General features: G+C 43.0%; 1 protein-coding gene across 1 annotated transcript in view; it reads right to left on the bottom strand.

Moving 5' to 3' along the window:
• The window catches only part of FNDC3B (fibronectin type III domain containing 3B), a 323317-nt gene that overhangs the window by 10717 nt on the left and 294282 nt on the right, over positions 1 to 18318 (bottom strand). Inside the window, exons 16-21 of the mRNA XM_056806864.1 lie at positions 18188 to 18259; positions 14918 to 15036; positions 13699 to 13804; positions 11061 to 11233; positions 7894 to 8007; positions 7205 to 7354 (exon numbers count right to left, since the gene is read on the bottom strand). Coding sequence (XP_056662842.1) covers positions 7205 to 7354; positions 7894 to 8007; positions 11061 to 11233; positions 13699 to 13804; positions 14918 to 15036; positions 18188 to 18259 — 734 coding nt within the window. The remainder of the gene's footprint in view (positions 1 to 7204; positions 7355 to 7893; positions 8008 to 11060; positions 11234 to 13698; positions 13805 to 14917; positions 15037 to 18187; positions 18260 to 18318) is intronic.

The following is an 18318-nucleotide window of genomic DNA, read 5'->3' as shown; positions in this document are numbered from 1 at the left end:
TCTGACAAGATAGGTTGGGCTTTAAATGTTGAACAGAGGGATTTGTAGATAAAGAGGAACCCTAGAGTAAGAATGAGCCTCTAGACCATCTAGAGCAATATTTAATGCATGACCTGTTCTTGAGGGGTATTCGTTGGGCAAGAGTGCAGAGGAGAGACCTCGGGAGACTTTTCCAGTTGTCCGGGGAGGAGGGATGAGAGCTTGGTCGAGGATGGTTGCCATGGGAATGGAGAGAATGGGATAGATGAGCAACAGGCTGAGGCGGTAAGACCAGCAGGATTTGTAAATGAATAGATGGATGGAGGGGGACAGGGAGAGTGAAGAACCTCAGAAGACCCAAAGACCACAAACCTGGATGGCTGGAAGGACAGAAAGAGAAAAATGTGGAAGAAGGGAGGTTTTGTGGAGGGCAACTCCATGAAGAGTTCCATTTTGGACTCATCATACTATTCTTCTTTCCCTTTCTGAACTGCAAATCCTCATATTTTTATAACCATTAAATAAATAAAGTCCAAAATCTTTGGGGAATTCCTAGAGGCCAAATTCCTTAGTTTATCTCACTTAATTTCCTGTTTTCTTTATTAGGGCAAATCTCTTCTTTTCCATCAGAATTGCTACCAACTGACCTGTCCTTTCTTTGAAAAGAAAACCTCGAGGAGACCCTTGTCCTCAACTGAATATGTCCTACCGTGGTGGGAAGGGTTGAGTAGTTATCATTTTGTCCCAGAGGTAGGCTTCTGTTGACATAAACTCTTCCCCTCTGCTTTGTGGGAAATCCCACGCCACAAGTGATTAGGGTACGAGGCACTTGCATGAGGTTGACGCAGGAAGAGGGTGATAGAGCTGGGTTGTGACGCCAGGTCTTTGGGTTCAAGGTCCAAAGCTCCATCTCCCACACCGGCAGCTCTCTCATTTTTTGACCTCAGGACTCCTTTATACTCTTAAAAATGACTGAGGACCTCCACTCCTCCCAACCCTAGAATTTTTATATTTTATGAATTGATGTTTTCCATAAGAGAAAGAAACATCTTTAATAATTTTATGAAGAATGTTTTGACCTTCTGGGCTCTGTGAAAGGGTCTTGGGGAGCCTCAGGAGTCTCTGGACCACACACGGAGGACCGCCATATTATACTGTCTTGGTTCTCTACAATAGGGCTAGGGAAACTGGGCCCATGATTTTATTGATATAGAGAACTCTCAGATGAGGGGACTTCTTAGAGAATGTCCTGGAGCCTTGGGATTAAGTGACTTGTCCATGTATCAGAGGCTGGTTCTCCATCCACTCTATGAGGCCACCTCTCAGTCTGGTGGTACCAAGCAAAATTCAACTCAATGGACAGAACAAGCATCGATAAAGGAAGTGCTCCAATCCAAGGCAAAGCTGTCTTGAGGAGCATACGTTTCACTAGAGATGGGATCTGTTGAATGACTAAATAGAACTTAAGAGGGAGGGAGAAATGGCACCCACCCAGGGGAGTCAAGAAAGGCTTTGGGGAGCAAGAGGCATCCACAAGGAAGGGGTATAGCGACGGAAGATGGAAAGGGGGCTTTGGGCCAAGGCAATGGAGCAGTGTGGCAGGGACGTAGAATTTGTGAAAGGAAAGAACACAGAGTATGCAAGAAGCCAAACCAAGGGCTTTGTATTTGATTCTAGAGGCAAGAGGGATCTGTTGAAGTTTCTTGAGCAGGAGACAGACATGGGCATATCCAAGCTTGGGAGGTATCAATTTCTGAGCATGGTGGAAGATGGTTTGGAGAAGAAATTCTGGAAACAAGGAGACCAATTAGGAGGCTATTCTGAAAGGTTGGAAGGCAAATTATGGTGGTGTGAACAGAACTGAGAAATGTGGTGATGACTGTAACAGTAAGACATGGCAACTTATCTGATCAGATAAGAAAAACAATTATATATAACTGCAAGAGGAACAGACAAAGGGGATGGAAGTTAAAAAAAAGAGAGGAATTAAAAATAAAATATCCTAGATATATGCAGAAAGTCCTTGGAAAATTAGAACCCAGGACCAGGTCTCTAGGTCTGGCTCTCCATCCACGGAACCACCTCATTGTCCCACTCAAGTTCTTGATGAGTTTCGCCCTTCAAAAGCTGCTGACACCAGAAATTCAGCGCCGCTCTAGTGGTCCACAGCAACCCCTCAGAAGAAGCCTTGGCTCTGGACGCGCCAGGAAACCATCGCCGTCTCTACCAGCATTTCCCAGATTGAGAAACAAAGCAAAAATGACCACCCAAAATGCTCGGAAAGGTTGCTGCCCGGACCTGGGGAGTTCCTGCATTTGGACATGTTGCGAAACCAGTGGCGTCCAGAAAAACAGGGCTTCTGCTCAGCCTGGCCTGAGGTTTCAGAACGTCCCAGGCTTGTTATTATTAGCTCCAGGCTCCTCTCTGGGATGCACATGGAACAAAGATGAATATGAACCGCACTTCGTGCCATCCAAAAGCGGAGCAGGTGCCGTCCCGGCAGCCAAGGCTCCTCTACCACTTGTTGGGTCCACCGTGAAGGAGCCTTTCCTGGGGGCTGAATGAGATGACTGTGAGGGCTCCTTCTAGATCAGGGCTGGGATTCTTTGCTGTTGTTTTCTCAACAGTGTTTTGCTCTTGTTTTGGAGAGAAACAAGAATGCAGGGTTGTTTTCCTCCTCTTAAGCCCTTACTTTCTGTTTTAGTAACAGTTCTAAGAGAAAGGGCAAAGTAGGCAAACAGGGTTAAGTGACATGTCCAGAGTCACCCAGCTAAGAAATGCCTGGGACCAGATTTGAACCCAATTTCAGGTCTGAGGCTTCATCCACTGCGCTACCTCACTGTCCCCAAGAATGCTATTTAAAGAGTGAAAATAAGATAGTTAATTTAAATTAAATTTAAATAATGAAACACACACACACACAACAAAATAGAGCTGAAATGAAGACAAACTAATTCCTGAGAGGGTAGGAGGAGTCACTAACCATTTTGGGGACCAGGAAAAGACTTGGCAGGAAGGTAGCATTGGGGCTGGGCCTTGAGTGCAGAGATATCCGGGGTGTTTAGAGTCAGGGATACCAAGAAGAGGAAGGGATGAATATAAGACCGTACGAGGCTGAAAAGATGCTGATGAAGACAATGATGGAAGAGGAGGAAGAGAAGGAGAAGGAGAAGGAGGAGGAGGAGGAGAAGAAAGAGAAGGAGGAGGAGGAGGAGGAGGAGAAGAAGGAGAAGGAGGAGAAGAAAGAGAAGGAGGAGGAGGAGAATGAGGAAAAGAAAGAGGAGGAGGAGAAGGAGAAGAAGTAGAAGGAGGAGGAGGTGGAGGAGAAGAAAGAGAAGGAGGAGAAGGAGAAGGAGAAGAAGTAGAAGGAGGAGGAAGAGAAGGAGTAGAAGAAGAAGGAGGAGAAGTTGGAGAAGAAGGAGAAGGAGAAGGAGAAGAAGGAGGAGGAAGAGAAGGAGTAGAAGAAGAAGGAGGAGAAGGAGGAGAAGGAGAAGGAGGAAGAGGAGGAGAAGGAGGAGAAGGAGGAGGAGGAGGAGAAGAAGGAGGAGGAGGAGGAGAAGGAGAAGGAGTAGAAGAAGAAGGAGGAGGAGGAGGAGAAGGAGAAGGAGTAGAAGAAGGAGGAGGAGGAGGAGAAGGAGAAGGAGTAGAAGAAGAAGGAGGAGGAGGAGGAGGAGAAAGAGGAAGAGGAGAAGGAGGAGGAGGAGGAGAAGAAGAAGGAGTAGAAGAAGGAGGAGGAGGAGGAGAAGGAGAAGAAGGAAAAAAAGAAGGAAGAAGGTGGTCTGATCACAGCTGGATCACATTTTCCTCATCTATGAAATTATGTGCTGGATACTAGCATATAATAATGACTGTAAGAAATCTGTTTTTTGCGGGGTGGCGGGAGGCTCAACTAAGGGCTATAGGTATCTTGTCCACAGTCTTTCAGTGACCATGACTCATTATCACCATCTGGTGGTAGTACACACACACACACACACACACACACACACAGAGTATATAGTATATATATGTATGTATATACATACGTCTAAGATACACACACACACAGAGCAGAAGTATTTACAAAAGGAGATTTTTAAGCCCTTGAAGCACTGGAAGTTTCCAAGCAGACACCCTAGAAAGTTTGCTCCCAACAAAAATCAAACTTGCTCCTCTTGAGCTCACTCGCCTGCCAGTCTGCCTGGCCCCCAGACCAGGAAAGAAACAACACCAACAAAATAAAAGACCTCTCAGGAGCCGATATTGGGGATATCTAGAATCAGGATGCAGGTTCAAGTTCTGCCTTTGTTCCTGAATACCTCTTTGGGAGTCCTGAGGCTTCCATTTGCTCATCTGTAATGCCAGGGGCTGGGGGGGGAAGGAGGGGGAAGCAGAGCAGCCCTGGAGTCGGGAAGCCCAGCTTGCCTCTGCCCCGTGCCGGAGTAGAGGCCACCCTGGGAGGCTCTAAGACACAGAAGAGGTACCACGCGGTATCTGGGGATGGAGGTGATTCAGGACAATCTCTGAGACCGTTTCCCATCCATCTTCACTCTTCGGCTCTCTTACCCCCTCAAGTTCCTTTTGTCTGTTGTCTTCCTCTGTTCTTTGAGGGCAGGCATTGTCCCCCGTTTATCCATGGCAATGCTTATTGTAGCCCCCCGGCACACAACAGATGCGTGGCTCTGTGACCCTGGGGAATTACTTAGCCCTTGCCATTCTTCTGCTTTAGAAATGACACCAAGAGAGAAGGTGAGGGTTAAAAAAAAAAAAGAAATACTTATTGACCGACTCACTGATGACGGAGGGGAGCTGAGAATGATACTCAAAGGAGACACCAGCCATAAGAGGGGAGATCACCAACCCCCTCCAACTCGGGATTTAGTTATTGGTGCAGAAACAACTTAAATCCATGCCTCAACAGGCTGTGGCGGGGGATCGTGGTGAGATAAAATCTGAGGAGTGTTTAAAAGGCAGCGGAGAGAGGACCAACCCCAGAATGAGGAAGACCAGAGTTCAAGTTCTGCTTTGCACGTATTCAGGCTGAATGGCTGGACACAGATTTAAGCTCAGAGCCCCAGGGACCCCTCTAAGGCACGCAGGCTCAGACAACGTGCCAGTCTGCCCTGGCAGAAGGAGTTTCCTTGCTTGAGTGTTCCCTCTAGCAATGCCATCCCAAGCCTCCGTTAGACAGAAATAGTATCTAAAACGGTGCCTAGGAGAATGGTCTCGAGGCACCCAGAAAAGGTTCTCTGTTAAGAAGGCAGAAATGGAAGATTTCATTTTAGCAATGAAAAATGGTGAAAATCAAAGTGGGGTCCGGTTTGATCCTTAAAGGGGCCTATTTTAGTTAAAAGGAAAATGGAGAATGCTTCCTTTCTAGAAAACACCAGGCACAGGAGGGGGCTACTATGCTCAGGAAGCATTTGGGGGGTCAGGAAGGGATGTCCAGGATTTAAATACGAGCAAATATATATTTTTTAACATTTACCTTCTGTCTTAGAATCGATAATGAATATTTGTTTCAAGGCAGAGGAGCAGCAAGGGCTAGGCAACTGGAGTTAAGGGACTTGTCCAGGGTCACCAGTTAGGAAGTGTCTGAGGTCATATTTGAACCCAGGACCTCCCCTCTCCAAGCCTGGCTTTCCATCCAATGACATATCCTGTCACCCCAAGGAAGTCTATCTTAGTGCATTGCTTCTCTGTCTCACAGATGACATGACTTGGGAAATAAATCCTTAGGAATTACGTCTGAACCCAGATCTCCCTGATTCCAAAGCCAGTGCACTAGAAGGCACAACACATTAACTCTTCTCATGCAATAATAACTTTATTAGGATGGTGATGAGGCAATTGCAACATACGTAGTATGAGGTTTTCCTCATGGCCAACATTTCCAACATGGCCCTAGAGTCGGGAGACCTACCTTGGACTCTATGATATTACAAACAATTTACTTAGTTTCGCAGGGTGTTACTTGCTAAGGGCAGCCGTACTCCTGTTATTTAACTTGTAGAACTAGTATGAGGGAAGTGCTTTGCCTTCCTTAAGTGAAAAGGGAAATCTGCGCTACTGCAATCATGTCTAATGGCCAGCCACCTTTCCAGAGCACGCCAGGGTTTAAATATGGGTGAAGGATCTGAAGAGAGGTATGCCAGCATGCAATAGCGAACCGTTCAATTTTGGGCAGGAGCATTTATACCTCGAAAGTCAATGTTCCAAATCAGAACTTGAATGAATGTTTTATGGGTTGTCTAGATGTAGGAAAAGAGCGGAGGAAATGTTAATAATTCAGACTGAAATTTAAAGTGGACTGAGGGTACGCCTTCCCCCCCAAGGAGAGTCAGTTGTTAAACATTTACCAGAATACGGATGAGAAGTCACTTGATTCAGGACTGGCCATTACTTTTCCCTACTATGTGATTCTTTCAGGAAATTGCTAGGAGAGTTAAAAAAAAAGAAGCTGGACCAGATTTATACAGAGATGGAGTAGACGGGTACCCACTGGTCAGTCCCCTGTTGATGTCTGAAAATTCCACCATTAAAGATTCATTCTTTTATGCTGAGCATTGCTCTCTCCCCATGAAACTCCCTTGCGTGCAAACATTCCTGGAGAGGGGCCTCTCTGTTCATTAATCTCTTATGACCAAATTTTACCAATTTTATCCAAAAAAGCCAAATGACCAAATTTATGGCTCACTCTATGCTCCAGAACCCATCATTGTGATTCTACATCCGCTTTGTTAGTGCTATGGAAAATGACTTGGAAATAAAGTTATTATTGCAGCTCAGATTCCTCTAATCACTTAAAGAAGACAAAGCATTTCCCTCACACTAATCCTCTGAGAAAAATCAGGAATTAGGGGCCTGGAGAAGAAGTCCTGGATTTCTGGAAGACAAAACTGCTTGGCACCTAGATTGCGCTGAGAAGAGAGCATGGGGTCTGGAGGCAGGAAAACCAGGGTTCAAATCCAGTCTCTGACATTTCCTAGCTGGGCCATCTTGGGATTACTGAACCTGCCTGCCTCAGTTTCCTTAAGATAATAGCAGTACTCATCTCACAGGGATGCCGTTGTTGGGGTCCAGGGAGATATAGGCATTTAATAAATGCCTGTTCCCTTCCCTTGCCCGCCATGTTTAACTTTTGCTCAAACATGTCTAGTCACAGGGAACTCACTACCTACTGAGGCCACCCATTCCTTGGAATTCTAAGAAGTTCTGCATTTTGAGCAAGAAGAGAACTACTCACCTGTAGTCTACAGCAATAATGTGCGGCAGGCAACAGTTCCTTTATTTCAAAACTGGTCTCTGTCCCATGATACACGGGTTCTAGGGATTCTTCATCTTCTCCCCATTCCAATCTATATTCTGAAATATCAGCACCAGAGATTTTGGGGCTCTGAAAAAGAGGAGATTTCACAGGTAATTAATTTCATTTAAAATAACTTCTTGCTTTGTTTACACTGGATTGGCTTCGACGGAGGCAGGGGGAGTTCCTGGGCTCACTGCTTTTCTTTGGGACGCCTGTGAGGTGTTTAAAGAACAAAACCAAACCCTGCCTAATGCAGAGCTTTTAAACGTATAAGCTGTGTGCTGTCGTATTCAGTTTAGAGAATTCAGAATTGAGGGTAAATGGAGAGAGATGACAAATGATAAAATTTAAGATTATCTTGGAAACTGGTAAGAAACTCCTTAAAATCTTGGAATTGCCCAAGAGAAACAGAAAACAAATGAATCATAGGACAATAACTCTCTGAATTTACAGATGAGGAAACTGAGGCCTGAAGTGATTAAGCCACTCACCAATGGTCTCATGGGTAGTTGACCATTAGGGGTGAGAGCTGAACCCCTTTTAATTAACTGTAGATGCTCCACGATGGCATGCATTTGGGGATAGACAATAAAGAAAATTAGAAACTGGATTAAAATGGGGCTTACCTCCCAACTTACTAGAACACCTGAATCAGGTGTAAAGGAAATACAAGGTGCTCGGCATTGCCCAGGCGGCCCCGCTGCGGTGGTGATTTCTGATGTCTCCGAATAAGGCCCGTACTGGAAAAAGAAGCACATATGCATCAAATACTGGCATGTTTAAAGACACAGCCTACTGACTTTGGAAAGAGAAGTTGTGATTATGTCAAGATCACAGCCAGAAAAGAAGAAAAAACCAAGGATCTCTCTGTAACATCCTTGCAAGCAGGCAATGGGACTGTCAGCATCCATCGTCAACATCCTTGAAAGTAGTAAACTGCCAGAAAAAAACTAAAAATGTCAGGATTTTGAGAACGACGAAGATCTGTAAATTCACTAAGATTTGGTCCAAATTTGGGGGCTGCCAGGAAAGAACTCTATGTCAAGTTTTTTGAGAACGACGAAGATCTGTAAATTCACTAAGATTTGGTCCAAATTTGGGGGCTGCCAGGAAAGAACTCTAAACGTCAAGTTTTTTGAGAACGACGAAGATCTGTAAATTCACTAAGATTTGGTCCAATTTTGGGAGCATTTGGAATGGCTATTCGGGCCTCTGGGAAGAGGTCACTGGAAATGTAAGAATTGCTGGAGGAAAAATCTTTATCGATCCAGGTAATCCCATCTGGCTCCACGCTGACTGCCTCGCTCGTGTCGGTCATTCCCCTGGCTCTCTGGAAAGTGGCCAATAGAGCTCGAGAGGCAGCTTGGGAAGAGGAGCTTAAAGGGAGATGCAGAGAAGGGATCTCTGAATATGAGGAAGGCAGAGAGGAAAAGAAAATTCTGAAGAACGTTCGAGGTTTTCCTCGAGAAGGAAAGTGAAAGCTCTGGTTTCTTATCCTGAGAAAAAAAATGTCATGACTTTTTTTTTTTTAAACTCATCTTCTGTCTAAGAATCAATACTGTATATCAGTTCCAAGAAAGAAAAGTGGTAAAGGCTGGGCAGTGGGGGTTAAGTGACTTGTCCAGGGTCACACAGCTGGAAAGTATCTGAAGTCAGATTTAAACCCAGGACCTCCCATCTCTGGGCCTGACACCCTTGATATATTTTTAAAGACCCAAAAGGAGATTTGAGGATACAGAAGGAACATGAAAAGCAGCCCAAGTTTAGAGACAAAATTTCAAATTGACCTAATACAACTGAATGACACATTCACTATTCAGCTGGGCTGTTTGGCTAGGAAAAAAAAAAATCTGCTTTAATATTCCTCCGAGTATGCCAATAAAAACAAACACAGATACTTAGGGATGTTTAATTTTTAATGACTACGAAAACTCAGAAATCTAGTTCTGGGTATTTCCAATTTCAAAACTAACGTCCGTAAAAAGCTTTTGCTGTAATGCGCCCATTTTCTGAATTATTTAAAGTTTTATATGATTGCAATGGTTAGCAGTGACCCTGTTGCTCAGGGCAACCATCTATTTCTTAGGAACAGGCACTAACCATTGAGTCAGCGGATGAGTAATGCTTTGAACTGGTGGTTGTATTGCAGAAACTCTTAAATCCCGAGCAATATCAAATGCACCGGGGGTTAACCAAGCATCGTCCCTCTGACCTCGAAAATGGAGAAGTCCATTCTGAGCATCTCTAACAGAGGAAACGCTTGCAAACTTCTGTCTAAGGGAAAGACAAAGATTCAGACTCCTTGGAAAATGGCCACAATTCACATAGATGGCCAATGCTCAGTTCTCCAGGGGCGGATTATGCTGAGCATCTCTAAATCCTTGCTAGTTCACTTCACATATTTTTTTTTTGGTAGAGGAAATAAAAGGAGAATAAGTCAAATTTGGAGTCTAATACTATTAACTAGCATTAGTAGAAATACTCATTTTTCTTTAGATAAAAACCTGGCTAAAGTCTTGAAGAGGAAAAAATAATGCAGAGGATCTGATGTCTTTGGGAAATGGTAGATTCTGGCTCTTATCTATATGTCTGCCCCATTTTCTACTTAACAGAAAGAACCCTCTGCCCTAGACCGAGATCTCAACTATCATCCTCTGGTTGTCTTTCCAAAAGGAAAAAAAAAGTTAACTTGGGCTATGGGAATCAACCGAGGATCTGAGTCCCAACGTCAGCTAATTTCAACACAGAATCAATATGGCGGGCAAACTGGAATCTTCCCCCAAAGTCTGGGTAAGCTGTCTTGGGACAAGAGAATCATTTGCTGAAATGACTGAAAAATATGAAAAAAGGAAAAAAATAGAGTTCTTTGATTGTGTTGAGTTTTTTGGCTTGACTTTCCGAGAACACTGGGGAATTTGGGTCTTGATCGAAGGCAACATTTGGAAAATGCCTTTGAGAAATGCTAAAGAATTTTGCAGGGATAATGCTAGGATTTGTCATCACAAATTGATGACTGTTATTGAGTGATTAAATGCTTGCCCCACCATATAAGGATGATTCAAGGCTTAATAAAAAGGAGGTTTCTGAGGAAGTGATTACAAGGCGCTCTCCGTTATCCCAAAGGCACCCCCAGACCTGGAAGATGGCCTTGGAACATTGACTCATTTGTAGAAGAAACGGAGGCTCGTGGAGCTCAGGCAAGTGGCTCAAGGTAAGAGAGGCATCTAATTTGGCTTCCAAAATAGCTACCAAGGATAGTGAAGATGTTATTTATTGGTTTATTTATTTGCATTTCCTAAAAGTTCTTTGGAGGCAACATGGAGACACGGTTAGAGGGCCAGAACTGGAAGTCAGCAAGACCCTTGTTAGCAGTCAGACCTCTCTGACCATCCCAGAGGCTGAGATCGCCATCAGCGGAGGGAGTCTAAATCTCTTCCTATAATTTTTTCTCATTGTTCTTAGCTCATTCCTTGGGCTATAGGTAGAGTTGGAAGGGGTGTCAGAGGCTGCGGAGAGAACAGGATCGCCCAACAACACTGGAACCGATGTTAGAGGAGTTGGGCTCAAACCTTGGTTCTGTCACAATCTGTGGGACCTTGGGTAAATCTCTAAATGGCTTTGTGCCTCAGTTTCTCCCTCTGTAATTCTAGGACTAGGCTGGCTTTCAGATCTAGCATCAATACAATGAAAAATGCTTTGGTCAAGTTGAGTGTTTTGGACAAAGGGTCCCAGAAGGTTTCTCTAAAAGCCTGATTATTAACAGTAAAAACAAAGTGTAGGATATTACACTTACCCCTCCGTCATTCAAGGCTCTCACCCTGAAATGGTAGGTAGTTCCAGGGAGAAGATTTCCAACCGTACACTCGAGATCAGGCCCGTGATACACCTCAGAGGCAGCCTCTTTGGGTTCAGTCATCTCTACGCTGTACTCAGAGACCTCACAGCCACTTTCTGATGAAGGAACATCTGGGAAGACAGACATTTTTTTCTTCTAAAACACTCTCCTTTTCCTGCTTGACCTGATTTTAGCAGAACCATTCTAGGTTCTCCACCTTCAATCCCATTTGTAAAAGCAGCTTTGTTCTGACAGTTAGAAAGGTCTGGGTTTCCCACCTGAAATGACTGATTAACCAGCATTAAGTGCCTATTGTGTGCTGTGTAGTCTCCTGGGTATTAGGGCATGAAGCTGTCTCTGTTCTCAAGGAGCGGACATTCCAGGGAAATCAATCTCTCTCTGTCTCTGTCTCTCTCTTTCTCCATGTCTCTCACTTTCTCTCTGTCTGTCTTTCTCTCTCTCCCTCTTTCTCTCTTTGTCTCTCTCACTTTCTGTGTCTTTCCCTTTCTCTCTCTATTGTCTCTCCCTCTCACTTTCCCTCTCTCTCTTCCTCTCTCACTTTCTCACTGTCTCTCCCTCTCTCTACATCTCTCTCAATTTCTTTCTCTCACTTTCTGTCTCTCACTCTGTCTCTGTCTCTCTCTCCATGTCTCTCACTTTTTCTCTGTCTGTCTTTCTCTCTCTTTCTTGTCTCTCTCACTTTCTCTCTCTGTGTGTCTGTCTTTCCCTCTCTCTCTCTGTCTCTCTCACTTTCTGTGTCTCTCCCTTTCTCTCTATTGTCCCTCCCTCTCACTTTCTCTCTCTCTTCCTCTCTCACTTTCTCACTGTCTCTCCCTCTCTCTACATCTCTCTCAATTTCTTTCTCACTTTCTCTGTCTCTCACTCTGTCTCTGTCTCACTGTCTCTCCCTCTCTCTACATCTCTCCCACTTTCTCTTTTTCTGTCTCTCCCTCTCTCTACATCTTTCTATTTCTTTCTCTCACTTTCTCTTTTTCTGTTTCTCTTGTCTCACTTTCTCTGTCTCTCTGTCTCTGTCTCACTGTCTCTCCCTCTCTCTACATCTCTCCCACTTTCTCTTTTTCTGTCTCTCCCTCTCTCTACATCTTTCTATTTCTTTCTCTCACTTTCTCTTTTTCTGTTTCTCTTGTCTCACTTTCTCTGTCTCTCCCTGTCTCTGTCTCTCTCTCACTCTGTCTCTCACTCACTTTCTCTCTGTCTGTCTCTGTCTCTCTCTCTGTTACCTGTTAGGAGTATATCCTGTAGCAGGGGAATATTTGAAAAAAGGAACAGGAATGTCAGATGTTTTCTACACCTTCCACAAGTTCCCGCCACTTATTCCATAGGTTCGAAGCTGCCAAGCATTTAGATTGAGGAAGTCACATATACATGTTTTCCCAGGACTCGGTGCCACTGAACTGTGTCTAAAGCATCGCTGAGGCTCTTCCCACGCCACAGAGAATGAGCATGTGCTGCCCTCAGAGCCAATGCTCCTCTTGGATTTCCTTGTTAGCAGAGACCAGAGCTATTTCAGTTGATTCCTTTGACTTCTGGAAAAGCCAGGTTTATCCTGCACATCCCATTAGCTAGCGAGGATATCTAGTGTAATATAAAGCAGAGAGAAGGAGCTGCCTTTTGCTTTTCTTTGTACTTCCAGAGCTTTAGCACAGTGCCTGGCAAACATCTGGCACTCCATCTACACTTTTTGAACGGACAGATCATTCTAGCTATCCTTCAATGGTCTACGTTGACTCCTGTTGGAATGGAAGCTCCTCAGTGCCTAATGGCCATTTAATGAATGTTGCCCATAATGGATCTTAGACTTCCTCTTGTCTCCACACTGTAATAGCTTTCCTGACCCCACCTGGAGAACTTCCCTGACCTAGTCTGTCGGTCTGTCTGTCCATCCTTTCTGGGGGGTGGGGCGGGGGAAGGTGAGGAACCTTTTTGAATGCAGGGCTCCAAAGGCATTTGTACCCTCATAATGACCTCCTAAATAATCTCACTGCTTCCCCCTGCCAGGGCTTCTAGCGTCCCCTCTACTTTGTCCCGGCTTATGGCCTTTCCATGTTACCGATCATGAGCCTAATCCCTCGGCTCTCCGAAATCCTTCGGCACCTTCTTTGTTCTGGCGGTGAACAAACTGAACTTTGCTTTATTTTGCTTAAACGCCACGAAGAGCAGGCGTTAGAGCGGACGCCTCTCGAGGGCGGGGCGGATCCTGTCTGTCCATCTCAGCCTACAACGGCGCGTGACTTACTGCCAACGTCCAGGACGGGCTTTTTGAATTAAACTGGAATGTATGAAGTGCCCGATGGGCGACTGGCTTGAAGGAGCCAGGCACACCGAAAGCGCACTTTACTCGAGAAGGTCTGACCCCACCATCCTCTGACAAGGGCCACCCCGCCTCAACGCTCACTTACACCTACGAAGAGCAAAATAGTGTTTCCGTTCCAACGTTTGCATTATTGCCATTTTCCAGTTTTTCATGATTAAAAATGGGAAATAATCCTCGAAATTCTCCCTAAAAAATCCTTTGAATTTCAAACTACTCATTAGAAAAAAAATAGGACAATCGCGCCCCTCCCTGACGACTTACCCCACTGTAGATGGATTTCTTTGTGCTTTGCTTTCCCCAAGACCCTCGGGGGCCGACACTGCCCCGGTGCAACACTAAGCGTGCGGACGGGGAGGCTGTCGGAACACTGCGGGGAAAGAGAGGACAAGGGCTCCTGCGTTATTCATCTCTCTGCAAAACGCCTCGCAAGGGGTCACTCGAGAATGCAAATGCTCTCAACAGTATGCTCCGCATGGAGTAGATGGCAAACACTGGCTGCTTTTTTCACAGCGAGTCATTTCTGAATCAGTTGAAGGAGGCAATATTACACATGGGACAGATGCTCCAAACAGAATGAACAGTTTCTGAAGCCAATGTGGAAAACATATGTTGGCGAAGGGCGACAAACCCAAAGCACAAATCTATTTTATTTTTACCCAACGCAAATTTAGAGAGAAATAACCCTGATCCCCAAAATGGTGACTATTTTTATAATTAAGCCATTTCTTTTGGAAGCATTTTTTCTTTAAATGTTAGTTAACGGTCACGTAACCATGGAAAAATACTCTAAGTTAATGAATTAAATAAGAATTTCAATAAAATAATAAACATTAGTTTATTAGTTTAGCAGGCAAACGAATATAGACGAAAGCTGAAACTCTGGATAAAGCTACAATAGCTGACATCATACTTCTGATATTAGAAAAACTGATGATCTCTTTTATAAAAGGCGATTGATAAGGAAAGCCAGCTTTACAATGGGATAGGATGAAGAGAGTTATGCTGTCCGACAGGAACATCGTTCACTGAGATGACCCACAAATGAGATTTTTGAACCCAGGACCTCCCATCTCTAGACCGCTGAGCCCCCGAGCTATCCCCCATCCTTGAATTTTTGCAGAAAGTAGGGTCTAAAGTCTTTCAAAGAATGGCCACTGTAACAGTTAAAATTTTGGGGATACTGAGGCAGGTAGAAATTAGTTTCTCTCTGCAAGGAGTATTATATTTTTAGAGTCCACTTTTACACCACACAGTCAGCTCTACCCAACGTCCACATCTGGGTGGGAGGCATTATTTGTGTGTTATTTTAAATACTTCAAAAATCAAAGAACACCTTTAGAAATTCTACATTTCTTATTGAATTACAGGACTTTAAAAAGAGAGCCACAGGGAACTGAATCCATGAGCCAGAGAAATGGAAAAGGTCATAGAAATGGCTCTAAAGACAACATCTTATATTTTTGTTCCTATTGAGACCCACCTGACTGTGTCCACCAGTGCTGATGCAGCATGCCCGGAGTTTATACAAAGTGCCCGGCTTCAAGTGAGTAAAGGTATATTCTGTGGCGGAGCCACTATACGCCACATCCCATTGGTTCGCTGTAACGTAAGATGGATATGGTGAGTGGTCCATCTAGGGTGGATTCCTGCAGGCAACTTGGATACGTGTAGGTAAAGGGACTCCCATTTGGTGGAAAAATCTGTTTAATTTTCCCCTTTAAATCAGGATGGGCTTCCTAGCCAATAAAGCAGTTGAGAACCCCGCCTCTCCTTAAACTTCCATTTTCTTCGTTTTTTTTTAAGGTATAATTTAAATGACTTAATGATGCTGAGAGCAATAATTAGCATTTTGGTTCTATTCTGGCAGTCATGGAATGAATTCCCATGAACTTAACCTTGGGCACTGGGAAACCTAAAAAATAAGTGATTAGGAGATCAGAAGACATGGAAAACAAAATAAATAGAAAACAAGTTTCCATCTAGAACTACTTGTGGTCAGAGTTGGCCTGAGTAGGAAGAGAAGGAGCCCAAGTTCTAACATTTCCTATTGTGTTTATCTCCTTTCTAACCTCAAGGAAGTCACGTCTCCTGTCTCCTCTCTCCTACCCTCAGGGTTAAATGGAGTTAATTGGGTTGGGTATCTCTAGAGTCCTTTTAAACCTTGGATCTTGGATCCTATAAGACGAAACCATATGGGTTCATTTCAGATGGGTCCAAAAGGTTTTTCTTCCTATGTTTCTGTGGCGAAAAGATCTACCTTCTTTCCTGGGGCCATGGTGTAGGTGAGTCTACCCCTAATAAATCAATCCTTTGGATGAAGCATTGACCTCTTTTGAACGGTCCTTATTTAAGATGAAAATACTCCTAGGAAGGGTAACACCTTCTGCCACTCTTACCCCATAGAAACAAGAGGACTGGAGGAGGGGTTAAGAAAGTATTTTCTAGTTGGTCTGTCTAGACCAAATGAATTATTCAACCTTTCACTTCAATACCCATTTGGAAAGTCTTTAAATTTTAAATACCCAATGACTTCCAGTGAGTTTTATAACAATCAAGAAATGCAAATAGACCGTCAATATTTGAGTTATAGGTTCTCCGAAATCATTATTCCTCAAGAACATTTTGACAAGTTTAAGTGACCCTGACATATATGGGGCTTCTCAGAAAATGTGGAGATTCAGAAATCTAGATAAGTTTTCTCACTTAAAAAGTAAATTGAAGTGTGCAACTGGAGTTAAGGGACTTGTTCAGGGTCACACAACTAGGAAGTGCCCAAAGTCAAATTTGAACCCAGGACTTCTCATCTCTAAGACTGGTTCTCTATCCATTGAGTCATTCAGCTGTCCTATGTGATATTCTTTCAATCCCATTATTGGAATAATATTGAGTATTGATAGATTATTGATAAATTAAGAGTGTCTTATTGGAATAATATTGAGTACTGATAGGTCATTGATAAATTGAGTATTGATAGATTATTGCTAAATTAAGAATGTCTTACTGGAATAATATTGAGTACTGATGGATTATTGCTAAATTGAGTATTGATAGATTATTGCTAAATTAAGAGTGTCTTATTAGAATAATATTGAGTACTGATGGATTATTGCTAAATTGAGTATTGATAGATTATTGCTAAATTAAGAGTGTCTTATTAGAATAATATTGAGTACTGATGGATTATTGCTAAATTGAGTATCTTATTAGAATAATATTGAGTACTGATGGATTATTGCTAAATTGAGTATTGATAGATTATTGCTAAATTAAGAATGTCTTACTGGAATAATATTGAGTACTGATGGATTATTGCTAAATTGAGTATTGATAGATTATTGCTAAATTAAGAGTGTCTTATTAGAATAATATTGAGTACTGATGGATTATTGCCAAATTGAGTATTGATAGATTATTGCTAAATTAAGAGTGTCTTATTAGAATAATATTGAGTACTGATGGATTATTGCTAAATTGAGTATCTTATTAGAATAATATTGAGTACTGATGGATTATTGCTAAATTGAGTATTGATAGATTATTGCTAAATTAAGAGTGTCTTATTAGAATAATATTGAGTACTGATGGATTATTGCTAAATTGAGTATTGATAGATTATTGCTAAATTAAGAGTGTCTTATTAGAATAATATTGAGTACTGATGGATTATTGCTAAATTGATTATCTTATTAGAATAATATTGAGTACTGGTGGATTATTGCTAAATTGAGTATTGATAGATTATTGCTAAATTAAGAATGTTTTATTGGAATAATATTGAGAACTGATAGGTTATTGATAAATTGAGTCCTGAAAGATTATTGATAAATTATAGATTATTGATAAATTAAGAATGCCTCTGACATATTCTTAATTTATCAGTTTATCTATAATCTAACAAGACTCAATATTATTCCAATACCATAGAATTCTTTTGCTATTTTCTTGAAGTAAAGTCTGGCTGGGGATGGTGGTGCATCCCTTTAATCTCTGCTTAAGGGAAGCTAAGGCTACTGTATTTACTCGAGTTAGAGAGTTCTAAGATGCAAGAGGGCAAAAGCCATTTTGGGTGTCTGCATTAATAAGGTGAGCCCCCTGGGGTCCTCAGGCTGCCTAAAGAGGAATAAATTAATCCAGGTGGGAAAAATAAAGCAAGTCCAAGTTGCCATGCCCTCTGACAGTGGAGTCAGTCCACAATGACCCCAGCATGTCTAGCCCATGAAACAGAGGGAGAACTAAGTCTCAAGAAGACCAAATAGGAAAAATACGTCCCAAATGAGAAGAGATAAAGAGGAGAAACCAACTGGCCAGCCAAAACGTAACATTTCTTTGCTCCAAAAGGTCCAGGACTTCCTAGGAGTTTTCCATCTAAGAGACAGAATGGTTTCCTACAGGGCTCCTAGTTAAGGGATTCAGAGGCTCCCCTCTTAGGTTCCCTTTAAGCCTCCTTGATGAAATTCTTTGAAAAAAAAAATGAAAGGGTGACACATATCACTTTACATTCTAATGGGGATAGTTAATGGACAGAGAGAATTGGTGGCCAAGAATGGAGCATCTGGGGAGTCACGGGGATGGCGGATGGAGCTGTAGGGAAGACATCTGATACATGCTCTCCAAGAACAATGGCAGAATGGCGACACTGAGTCTAGGGACTGTTTTATTTCTGTCTCTGAAGGGCCGGTGCCTAGCCCAGTGGGCAGCATCTGGCGGGTGCTTAACAAATGCCGATTGCTTTTAATGGAATTAACTTTACCTTCTGAATGACCCTCCGAGATCTCCAATAAGTACTTCAGGATTTCGGAACCACCATTATCCTTAGGAGGGTCTGAAACAAGAGCACATATTTCATTAGAAGATGAAAGGTTTTGTTTTTACTTTGTACAT

The sequence above is a fragment of the Monodelphis domestica genome, chromosome 8 (assembly GCF_027887165.1).
Source record: "Monodelphis domestica isolate mMonDom1 chromosome 8, mMonDom1.pri, whole genome shotgun sequence".
Lineage (NCBI taxonomy): Eukaryota > Metazoa > Chordata > Mammalia > Didelphimorphia > Didelphidae > Monodelphis > Monodelphis domestica.
This window is presented reverse-complemented; position numbering and strand designations above follow the sequence as displayed.